Source organism: Nansenia antarctica (genome assembly GCF_963989245.1).
Source record: "Nansenia antarctica genome assembly, chromosome: 4".
In the NCBI taxonomy this organism is placed as follows: domain Eukaryota; kingdom Metazoa; phylum Chordata; class Actinopteri; order Argentiniformes; family Microstomatidae; genus Nansenia; species Nansenia antarctica.
The window spans coordinates 62655388-62667859 of record NC_137689.1 but is presented as its reverse complement, the minus strand read 5'-3'; the positions used below and the strand labels follow the sequence as shown (position 1 = coordinate 62667859).

General features: G+C 46.3%; 1 protein-coding gene across 1 annotated transcript in view; it reads left to right on the top strand.

Annotated features, from left to right (window-relative positions):
• The window catches only part of ankrd55 (ankyrin repeat domain 55), a gene marked incomplete at both ends in the record, with an annotated part of 12952 nt that extends 1009 nt beyond the window's left edge, over positions 1-11943 (top strand). Inside the window, 10 exons of the mRNA XM_080530064.1 lie at positions 398-517; positions 3647-3777; positions 4850-4959; positions 5895-5955; positions 6974-7102; positions 8585-8769; positions 9611-9778; positions 9958-10664; positions 11275-11376; positions 11654-11943. Coding sequence (XP_080386190.1) covers positions 398-517; positions 3647-3777; positions 4850-4959; positions 5895-5955; positions 6974-7102; positions 8585-8769; positions 9611-9778; positions 9958-10664; positions 11275-11376; positions 11654-11943 — 2003 coding nt within the window. The remainder of the gene's footprint in view (positions 1-397; positions 518-3646; positions 3778-4849; positions 4960-5894; positions 5956-6973; positions 7103-8584; positions 8770-9610; positions 9779-9957; positions 10665-11274; positions 11377-11653) is intronic.
• Between the last annotated feature and the right edge of the window lie 529 nt (positions 11944-12472).

The following is a 12472-nucleotide window of genomic DNA, read 5'->3' as shown; positions in this document are numbered from 1 at the left end:
GTAACAATATCTGCCTCTTACCTCCAGTCAGTCATTTCCACTGGGAGGATGGTGCTACAGGAGCTCTATCAATACACACAGCAGAAAGTGCATCCTGTCTGTTGAACTGTGGACTGGTCTTCAGGGCCCAACTCTCCATCTGAATGAAGAATCATATTCTATAGAAACACTCTCCAATGCTTAACCCTAACCCTCACCCTAGTCCAGGAAACTGCTCCATAGATCTCTGCCATCAAACAAGGCTATATAGGTTTTTCTAACCCAGATGTCTTTGCATTCCTCCCTCCCTCTCTGTCTGTCTGTCTTTCTGCCTGCCTGCCTGCCTGCCTGCCTGCCTGCCTGTCTGCCTGTCTGCCTGCCTGCGTGTCTGTCTGTCTGCCTGCCCATCTATCTCTAGATTCTGCTGAAGAGGTTGATCTCAACGTAGTTTACCAGGCAGCAGCCAATGGGGACGTCAACTCACTGACAGCTACTATACGTGAAGACCCCTCTATTCTGGAGTGCTGCGATGGAGAAGGTACCATATACTGCAAACCACCCTGCCTGTGACCGGCCAGGTTAGAACCTGGGTCATATGTGCAAGACTATGTTCGGTCACAGAACTAAAGCCTAGTCTAGCCTAGAAAGCCTAGAAACTAGGTTCTCAGGTGAGGTTACCCAGTGAACAACCTCACTTACATCGGATATGTCTCTGGTCAAAACCAAGATCTAAGTTAGCTTGAGGAAAGTGTGTCAGTGCACCAATAACACACTGACCTGATTCATATTTACAGACCAGTTTCCATGAGGCGGGCAGAGGAGGGGGACTAGGGGAGTAGACAAGAAGAGAAGACTAGGATAGAGGAGACTAGGAGAGGAGAAAAGGAGAGGAAACTAGGAGAGAGGAGACTAGGACAGAGGAGACTAGGATAGAGGAGACTAGGAGAGGAGACTAGGATAGAGGAGACTAGGATAGAGTAGACTAGGATAGAGGAGACTAGGAGAGTAGACTAGGAGAGGAGACTAGGAGAGGAGACTAGGATAGAGGAGACTAGGATAGAGGAGACTAGGAGAGGAGACTAGGAGAGGAGACTAGGAGAGAGGAGACTAGGAGAGGAGACTAGGATAGAGGAGACTAGGAGAGGAGACTAGGAGAGAGGAGACTAGGATAGAGGAGACTAGGAGAGGAGACTAGGATAGAGGAGACTAGGAGAGGAGACTAGGATAGAGGAAACTAGGAGAGAGGAGCCTAGGATAGAGGAGACTAGGAGAGGAGACTAGGAGAGGAGACTAGGAGAGGAGACTAGGATAGAGGAGACTAGGATAGAGGAGACTAGGAGAGGAGACTAGGAGAGGAGACTAGGATAGGAGACTAGGATAGAGGGGACTAGGAGAGGAGACTAGGAGAGAGGAGACTAGGATAGAGGAGACTAGGATAGAGGAGACTAGGAGAGGAGACTAGGAGAGAGGAGACTAGGAGAGGAGACTAGGAGAGAGGAGACTAGGAGAGGAGACTAGGAGAGGAGACTAGGATAGAGGAGACTAGGATAGAGGAGACTAGGAGAGGAGACTAGGATAGAGGAGACTAGGATAGAGGAGACTAGGAGAGGAGACTAGGATAGAGGAGACTAGGAGAGGAGACTAGGAGAGGAGACTAGGATAGGAGACTAGGATAGAGGGGACTAGGAGAGGAGACTAGGAGAGAGGAGACTAGGATAGAGGAGACTAGGATAGAGGAGACTAGGAGAGGAGACTAGGAGAGAGGAGACTAGGAGAGGAGACTAGGAGAGAGGAGACTAGGAGAGGAGACTAGGAGAGGAGACTAGGATAGAGGAGACTAGGATAGAGGAGACTAGGAGAGGAGACTAGGAGAGAGGAGACTAGGATAGAGGAGACTAGGATAGAGGAGACTAGGAGAGGAGACTAGGAGAGGAGACTAGGATAGAGGAGACTAGGAGAGGAGACTAGGAGAGGAGACTAGGAGAGGAGACTAGGAGAGGAGACTAGGATAGAGGAGACTAGGAGAGGAGACTAGGATAGAGGAGACTAGGATAGAGGAGACTAGGATATAGGAGACTAGGAGAGGAGACTAGGATAGAGGAGACTAGGATAGAGGAGACTAGGAGAGGAGACTAGGAGAGAGGAGACTAGGAGAGGAGACTAGGAGAGGAGACTAGGATAGAGGAGACTAGGAGAGGAGACTAGGAGAGGAGACTAGGATAGAGGAGACTAGGATAGAGGAGACTAGGAGAGGAGACTAGGAGAGGAGACTAGGATAGAGGAGACTAGGAGAGGAGACTAGGAGAGGAGACTAGGAGAGAGGAGACTAGGAGAGGAGACTAGGATAGAGGAGACTAGGATAGAGGAGACTAGGAGAGAGGAGACTAGGAGAGAGGAGACTAGGAGAGGAGACTAGGATAGAGGAGACTAGGATAGAGGAGACTAGGAGAGGAGACTAGGATAGGATAGAGGAGACTAGGAGAGAGGGGACTAGGATAGAGGAGACTAGGAGAGGAGACTAGGATAGAGGAGACTAGGAGAGGAGACTAGGATAGAGGAGACTAGGATAGAGGAGACTAGGATAGAGGAGACTAGGAGAGGAGACTAGGAGAGGAGACTACGATAGAGGAGACTAGGAGAGGAGACTAGGATAGAGGAGACTAGGAGAGGAGACTAGGAGAGGAGACTAGGATAGGAGACTAGGAGAGGAGACTAGGATAGAGGAGACTAGGATAGAGGAGACTAGGATAGAGGAGACTAGGAGAGGAGACTAGGAGAGAGGAGACTAGGATAGAGGAGACTAGGAGAGGAGACTAGGAGAGAGGAGACTAGGAGAGGAGACTAGGAGAGGAGACTAGGATAGGAGACTAGGAGAGGAGACTAGGATAGAGGAGACTAGGATAGAGGAGACTAGGGTAGGAGACTAGGAGAGGAGACTAGGAGAAGAGACTAGGAGAGGAGACTAGGAGAGGAGACTAGGATAGAGGAGACTAGGAGAGGAGACTAGGAGAGGAGACTAGGAGAGAGGAGACTAGGAGAGGAGACTAGGATAGAGGAGACTAGGAGAGGAGACTAGGATAGAGGAGACTAGGAGAGGAGACTAGGAGAGGAGACTAGGAGAGGAGACTAGGAGAGGAGACTAGGATAGAGGAGACTAGGATAGAGGAGACTAGGATAGAGGAGACTAGGAGAGGAGACTAGGAGAGGAGACTAGGATAGAGGAGACTAGGAGAGGAGACTAGGAGAGGAGACTAGGATAGAGGAGACTAGGATAGAGGAGACTAGGAGAGAGGAGACTAGGAGAGAAGACTAGGAAAGGAGACTAGGAGAGGATACTATGAAAGGAGACCAGCAAAGGAGACTAGGAGAGGAGACTAGGAGAGGAAAGGATGTGATACTATTGGGATGTTTGATTGCCGGCAACTAAGGAGACACACCCAAATTGCAAACCATGAACCCTAACCCTAAACCCTAACCCTAACTCAAACGTTAACCCTAAACCCTAAACCCTAAACCCTACCCCTAACCTTAATCCTAAACCCTAACCCTAACCTTAACCCTAACCTTAAAAATGTTACTAATTCTGAAAATCTATTTGCTAGTGGGGCGTGTCCTCTTGGTCTTCCCTGTTTTTGATTGCCATCTATCCCATGATCCTTTGCTGCAGGCTCCACCCCTCTGATGCACGCCGTGTCGGGAAGGCAGGTGGACACGGTGAAGCTGCTGCTGAAGATGGGAGCCTCCATTAACACACAGGACGCCTGCGGACGCACCTCCCTCTCCCTGGCCACATACCTGGTACACACTCATTGATTGATTGATTGATTGAAAACCTTTATTGTCCCCAATGGGGAAATTTTGTTGTCAAACAGCTTAGTTAGGGCAGACAGAAAACATTCAATAAAATACATAAAACAGTGCAGGCTCAATAAGTAAAAAGTTCCAAGTTCCAAAGTTCCAGCTCCAGGTCTCCTCATAGCTCATAGGTCATAGGTCTCATAGCTCAATACATACACATAGGTCTCCTCATAGCTCATAGCTCATAGGTCTCATAGCTCAATACATACACACTCATACCTCAATACATACACACTCATACCTCAATACATACACACTCATATCTCGACAATACTACACTCTTACCTGAATACATACCGTAGTACACTCTTACCTCAATACATACACACTCATACCTCAATACATACACACTCATACCTCAATACATACACACTCATACCTCAATACATACACACTCAAACCTCAATACATACACACTCATACCTCAATACATACACACTCATACCTCAATACATACACACTCATACCTCAATACATACACACTCAAACCTCAATACATACACACTCATACCTCAATACATACACACTCATACCTCAATACATACACACTCAAACCTCAATACATACACACTCATACCTCAATACTACACTCATACCTCAATACATACACACTCATACCTCAATACATACACACTCATACCTCAATACTACACTCATACCTCAATACATACACACTCATACCTCAATACATACACACTCATACCTCAATATAATATATTGAGGTATGAGTGTGTATGTATTGAGGTATGAGTGTGTGTCACTACCAACCTCCCCTGATGTATTAAGGTAAGAGTGTAGTATATTATACTACACTCTTACCTTAATACATCAGGGGAGGTTGGTGGAGGTAGAAATCGGAGGACAGGCTCATTGTAATGCATGGAATGGAATGAGGAATGATATCAGTTGCACAAATAGTAGTAGTACAAATGTGTTAATTTGTGAATTTCTATAAAAACTGTAAGGGAGAAACATAAACACATTGTGAATCCCTGTATGTGGTCTTTCTAAGGGGTGGATGGAGGGCTGTGTGTGTCTGCTGAGGAACGGAGCCAAGCAGAACATTCCAGATAAAAACGGACGCCTGCCGCTACATGCAGCCACGGCTGAGATCGACCTCAAGTGAGAGCCATCGCAAAACCCGTTCTAATGCATTTATTCATCATTCAACACATTTTACATTTACTGTGCCCAGTGTTTCTATTAATGCTGTTTAGAAAACAAAGCTCTTAAAAACACTTGAAAAGTCATGAGTCACAGATGTAATCATCAAAGCATACAAGATGGAGAGCATTGTATACAGTACCTCTCTGCCTCTCTGTACACACACCCATAGTATCAGTCAATGTTTAACCACTATGCTGTACTGTTGTGTAAAGAAAACTAATAGCTTATAGCAGACTGCATGTTCAGTGACTTATTTGCTCTGACAGGAAGGCCTGGTTCACTAGAGTGCATATGTGTGTGTGTGTGTGTGTGTGTGTGTGTGTGTGTGTGTGTGTGTGTGTGTGTGTGTGTGTGTGTGTGTGTGTGTGCACGTGTGTGTGTGTGTGTGTGTGTGTGTGTGTGTGCGTGCGCGTGTGTGTGCAGTCCCCATAGCGACCACAGACCTTTGCTCAACACGCTATGGTGGCAACAGCTGCTCTAGTGGGTTTCCTCTCTCTCTTTCTTCTTCCTCCATCTCTTTCTCTCACTCTCCAGCAGCAGAGTTTCTCTTTCTCTCTCCCCCCTCACACTCTTGTTCTCACTCCCTCTCTCTCTCTCTCTCTCTCTCTCTCTCTCTCTCTCTCTCTCTCTCTCTCTCTCTCTCTCTCTCTCTCTCTCTCTCTCTCTCTCTCTCTCTCTCTCTATCTCTATCTGTCTGTCCATCTGTGATGATCTTTAAGAAATGACTAGGCCTACTATTGGTACAAGGTTAGGTTAGATACAAGGTTAAACTAGTTAGGGTTAGTTTAGAGTTAACCCAGTGTACAGTCACCCCCCAATACAAATACATATCCCTCATATCATTTCTTATAACCTTTTGATACAGTGTGGTTGTGCCTATGTCTTTGCAGACTGATGGCAGTCCTGTTGCAGCAGTCGACAGCATGTGAAATAAACCACCAGGATAATGAGGTACAGTAGAGGCTTAACATCAATACAACTATACCGTACCGTACAGTAACCTGGGAATACATACGAATATCAGTCCACATTGACTCAGTAACCTGGGAATAGATTAGATTCAATCTTTGTCATTGCACAATGTACAACAACATGTATCTTTTCCTCTAGGCACAGGGTCATCCATAGTCAGCACCCCTGGAGCAATTAGGGGTTAAGTGCCTTGCTCAAGGGCACAACAGCAGTGGTAGGCACCTAGATCTAATGCCAGCAACCCTCCAGTTACCCCAGCTCACATCCGGCTCCCTCCTGAGGCGGGGATCGAACCAGTAACCGTCCGATTGCTAGCGGACCTCTCTAACCTCTAGGCTACCTTCCGCTGCGAATACATGGGAATAACCATGCTAACTACTACTGTAGAATACGATAAAATACCCTCCCTCTGGAGTAGCAGTGCTCTGCCGGTTCTGAGGGGGAGAGGATGGAGACAAGGGGAGGCTGGTGGAGGTAGAAATGGGAGGACGGGCTCATTGTAATGCATGGAACAGAATGAGGAACACTGAATGACCTCAATAGGAGGGAGAAACAAGAGACACAGGAGAAAAGGAGAAGGGAAAGTCTTTAACACTATAGATCACGACTGTCCTCTCTTTCACTTTGTCATGAAAATCCTCCCCTCAACTTCTGTTGATCAGGGCCAATAAAACATCCATAGGCCTTCCATATACTGTATGTTCTGTTTCATTCGGCATGTAGCATCAGGTGGGATAACCTCAGCTAACCTCAGCTAACATACAGCTGTGACACGGTCTGGTCATTTGGGCCCCAAGTTGGCAACCAATCAAAATGTACAGACCTTTATTTTGAAAATACACTTCAACGTTGTTGAAAATCACGACACAAACTCGCTAGTCCATATACAAGTCAATCATAAACTCAATGTTTCAATGCAGTTGGCAGTTGATGTGAGGTAGAACTTAGATAAAATGTGTTGTTTGCAATATGACTCATTCTGATTGGTCCTTGACAGGGCATGACCGCTCTTCATTGGGCATCGTTCCACAACCGCCCAGAGCATGTGCAGGCGCTCCTGCAGAAAGGGGCGGATCCCACGCTGGTGGACAAGGACTTCAAGACAGCCCTCCATTGGGCAGTGCAGGTGAGCGGCCTTTACTGAGCAACCAATAGCAACAGAGCATTCTCACGTCATACTATTATCACCATTACAATGAGCCCATATCCTCCGATCTCTCCCTCTACCAGCCTGTGTAATTTCAGTCCTCTACTAATAAGCGTGGGACCTGGTTGTAGATCAGGCCTCCAGAGAGGCACCATAGGACACCATAGGACCCTAATGGCCTGTTTGTCACGTGTGTGTGTGTGTGTGTGTGTGTGTGTGCATGCATTGGAGGGAGCACCTCAGAGAATCACTAATTAAACACACAAGACATTCACAATCAGTGAGGCGTACCCGTACTGAACCCTAAGTGCTGACAGTGAGGACCTTTACCAGCTGACTGTGCTGTTTACAATAGAGGTTTCAACATTACTCCCATCCGCAACAAAATGAGATGAGGCGTTACTAGTTCTGTTTTCAGTAGCTTGTTTCATATTGAGGATGGTTGTAGTGTACCAACATCTGGCCCTTGCACATACCACATGTAACAGACAGAGACAGACCAGAATAGTAAGAGAAGAGGAACTGGGGAGCAGTACATTCTAATCTGAGCTCTGAGTTTTATTTTCAGTTAGGTGTTAATTCACCACATATTGACATTCAGGCTGACTTTACTGTTAACATTAAAGGGATAGTTCCCTTTTTAAGCTATGGCTGCAAGGATTGACCATCCATGAGATCAAAATTATAGTTTTAACCATGTTTTAAAGCTATATAGCTGTACAATGCAATTGCATTGTTTACAAACAATGCAGTAAAACAAGCGTATATTTTAAGTTCTGATGGGGTAAGACAGTTCAACTATGCTTATGAGTCATTTCTTGATATAATTCAAGTTATATTCTTTAAACATCAATGTATCTAATGTAAAAAAAGAAAAGAAATGTACGAATTAGAAAATAATAATTGATGCTGTAATTATTCAGATTACAGTATGTCAAAATAGCATTTATGGTGAGGTGTGGAGGTACGGTGAGGTACTTCCCCATTTATGAAACAGATTGACTTTGTTTCCTGTAGCATAAAACACTTAATGCGTTTAAACGCTTATGTGATCACACTGAAGTAACTAGTATTAGTTTAAGAGTCTGTGAGGGAAATTCCACATTTCAGAATCAGAAACTACTGAAAAAACATACTATATGTACATGTACGTAATTCAGATCTGAGCTGGGTCAGTGTGATGGCCACCAGTCTACAGGGACATGTCCTAACATACAGAGATAACCACACACGGGGCCACTCAAACACATGCAAATTAAAACCCATTCTTTCTTTTGTCCTTTATCTCTTTCTACTTCTTTTGACCCCTTGTCTCTCTCTCTCTCTCTCTCTCTCTCTCTCTCTCTCTCTCTCTCTCTCTCTCTCTCTCTCTCTCTCTCTCTCTCTCTCTCTGCCTCCTACCTCCTTCTTCTCTCCTCCCTCCCCCTCCCTCTTCCCTCCCCCCCTCCCCCTCCCCCCCAGAGTGGAAGCAGGTTCATGTGTTCTCTGATCCTGGAACACCAGCTGGGCACCTCTGTTATCAACTACGATGACGAGAATGGTAAAACGTGTGTCCACATCGCCGCTGCCGCTGGCTACAGCCACATCCTGTACGAGTTGGCGCGCTTTCCGGAGACCAACCTGCAAGCGCTGGACGTGGACGAACGGTACACACACCGGCCTGCTGTCTGGTTATGTCATTAAAAGCCACAAAATGAATGTACCAATCCCAGATTCCACATTTAAAATACAGAAATGTTCAATGATGTTGCTCAATGACCTGGTAAAATGGTTATTAGATATTAATAATGGTTATTATACAGTAATAACGTATGCATTTCTTGTTTCTTTGGGATTAATTATAATAAGCCCCATCAGGCACAATTTGGTACCAATTATGTTGAATAATCTAAGGTAAGCCTACATTATGTACCAAAAAGTATTCATTGTTACCACATGATTTCTAATAAATGTTAGAAACCATTCAGTAGAATAAAATTCAGATAAACCGTTCAGATAAAATGTTAGCAGAATCTGCTGCATGGTTTCCTTGAAGCCACTTCTGTTGTTCCACGGAACAGCGAGGACGTCAGATAGGGCACTGAGACTGTTTTGATCCTATCTCTCTGTCTTATCTGGAGCCAAACTCAAGTCAAGGTCACAAACATTTGTTATACGTATCATTTATCATATTCTAATTTGCACAGTTACTCTAAATCTACAGAAATGTTGATCGATGTGAACTGTCTGTCAAATAAAGTAATTTTGAATTTACAAATATGTTGATTTATGCTGAATAAACACACCACTAACTAAACTAATCCTAACTAAACAGTAAACTGATACCATTCCTCATTCCAATCCATGCATTCCAATGAGCCCGTCCTCTGATTCTACCTCCATTAGCCTCCCCTGAAATGTATAGATCCCCCACTACGACTATCTCTCCCATAGCAGTACAATGCTATGGCTCTAATGATCCCTCTCCATCCCTCTCCATCCCTCCAGGACCCCTCTCCACTGGGCAGCAGCAGCAGGGAAGGAGGGCTGTGTCCATGCCTTGCTCCAGTTGGGGGTCGAGCCTGGGCCCATGGATATCAACGAGAACACACCACTCACTTATGCCATGTACTGTGGCCACACGGAATGCATCAAACTCCTCTCAGCTGACAACAGGTTAGTGTGTGTGTGGTGTGTGTGTGTGTGTGTGTGTCTGTGTGTGTGTGTATGCCTATCCAATATTTCTAAAACAAAAAGTACTGTAATGTATATTTAAACCATTGAATCGTGAATATTAAGATGTCCCACTCCTATTCCCTGATCCCCACCCCTCCACCCTCGCCCCCCACCCCCAGATCAGACTCGGCCAGACAGCTGCCCCCCCAGGGGGGCGACCATGCTCAGAAGAAAGAAGGAAAGTTCCGGATGCTCAACCACATTTTCTCCTGCAAGAGGAAGAAGGAGCACCACCCGGCCAGGCAGAGAGAGCTAGGCCAGGATGGACACCTCCGCGAGGAGACCTCAGAGGTTGATGACATCATCACCATGTTTGACTGCCTCGCAGACTCCGCTTCCTCCTCTTCATCCTTAACATCGACAGCAACGGGGGCCAATGAGGCGGGAGACGAAGGCTCCAAGGCGAGGAAACGATCAACGGAATCGCAGAAGCTCCATCTCCCCAACAACCGGGCGGCGAAGGACTACAAGGGGCTTCCTCCCATACGGACCCAGAGCCTCCCGCCCATCACCCTGGGAAACTCTCTGTTGGCCAGCTCCCAGAATGCTGTGCAGCAGAGCCACTCCGCAGCGCCGATGGTGAACCACTTTGCCCACCGTTCTCAGAAGAGCAAAAGCGAGCATGACCTGTTTGAAGGCCGGCCCAAGGGGCAGGTGCTGGTCAGCCACGCCTGGAAGTCTGAGACTCACCAGGCCATCACGGCCCACCAGTCCTGGGTCTCCCCCCCTACAGAGAGGCTGCTGGACAAACTGTTGCAGGAAACCTCTGGTCCCCTGAATGTGCTCTGCCCTCACCAGGCCCCCTACATGCAGAAGAATGAACCAGGTAAGATCAGGGGTTCAGTTAGCAAAGGGTTCAGGGAGGAACGAGCACCCATGTTTGTTACTATTCCTCATTCCATCGCATGCATGACAATGAGCCTGTCCTCCGATTTCTACCTCCACCAGCCTCCACTGCTGCATACGGTAGATCATTCACACACACAGTGATCACACTTTCACAGTGGCCTCAGTGCATGTATATGTTTATACTATGCATGTACAGTATATGTTTTTATGTGTTTTTATATTCACTTTATGTTCTTATTCCTGTTGTAAAGCACTTTGAGCTGAATTTCTTGTAAATAAAGCTTTACTTACTTACTTACTTACTCAGTCACGAAACCATGTTGTAATCAGACCACATCCTGTAGAGCAGAGATAAAGACAGATATACTTCACACCTCCTCTTCTCTTTCCGGACACAATCTAGCCCTAACAGTCTTCTAACAGTCTTCTTCTCGACAGTTGAACCCATGTTTACAGTAACGTTTCTACAGTATAAACCATTGTAGACAGACAATAAAGTATGAATCGGATGGCAAATGAAAAAAAGGATAACTTGTGCATCCCACTGCAGGCTACTGTGATGCATTCTCTAACGGCCTTTCCCACAGCTTCAAACACACACCTGCTACCTCTGGACAGGTTGAAGATGAGGGACGCTGCTCTAACACGCAACTGCCTGGCTCCCATTCGTGACCACTGTACACACCGTTGTTAGTACCTTTACCTTTACCTCTTTAGTCTGGTCCTGTCAACCTCAGAGCTCTGACAGAATGTTTACTCCAAAGAATGCTGAAACTAGTGTATATTTTCTCCATTCTGCACTAAACAGGGTTTCAGTTCTGTCCACCTCAGTCAAACCATGACATGTAGAGAGCTAATTGAAGCTGGGAACCTTGATAAAAGCTATCAATGTCAATGTCAATATATCAACAATGTCAAAATCAACACACTAACTTCCCAGCACTAAACTGTCCCTTCCCTCTGCAGTCTCCCTGCCACCCGACCAAGTCTCCAAGGGGGTGAAGAAGTCCAAGTCCCTGCCCCTCAACACACTGGGTCGAGGCTTGGGGGGAGGCCTCCCACCCCCCGTGACCTGCAAAACCCAGAGGTCAGGCCTCCCTCAGAGCCAGTCCCTGTGCTCCTTCCTGCCCATGCTGAACGGGGACCCTCTGAGGACCGTCCAGGTGCTCCCGGCTATCCCTTCCCACAGAAAACACAGCACCACAGTGAGCGAACACAAAGTGGACACTCTCAGTAACCTGGAAAACAGAACCTGATGCTACGGACTTCACTGGGGGGCCCCATTGGATGCATGGGGAGATGGACTGAATAATAAATGGACCCCTAGTCCCCACATACTTAACACACTCCTGTAGATCTGAAGGGGTTGGACAGATATACGTCTTTCAAAAGGCAAGGTGGAGTAATTACCACACTGCTTAAACCTATCCAATCCTTTCAGATCTCCACAAATGTCTAGGGGGGCTGGGGTAGGGGGTAGGAGGTAGTAGGTTTTCAGGAGTGGGAGGGATAGGTTGCGATTGTGACTTGGCTAGCTGGGTTTAGCAAGCAAACATTGTGTGATTCTCAATTGAATCTTCTCAGGTGTAGAATTATGTGAAGGGTGGAACACTAAAGTGTTAAGAAAAAAAACATGTCTCTGTGCAGATCAGATACAAAATATATATTAGCCACATTAGCCAATGACTGAACTGAACTGGTCCAGAGGAATCTACTGTAGGTGCCACAGTAAACAAACATGGCTCCAAAGTTGCATTTCTAACATTTGTTTTAAAAACAACAACA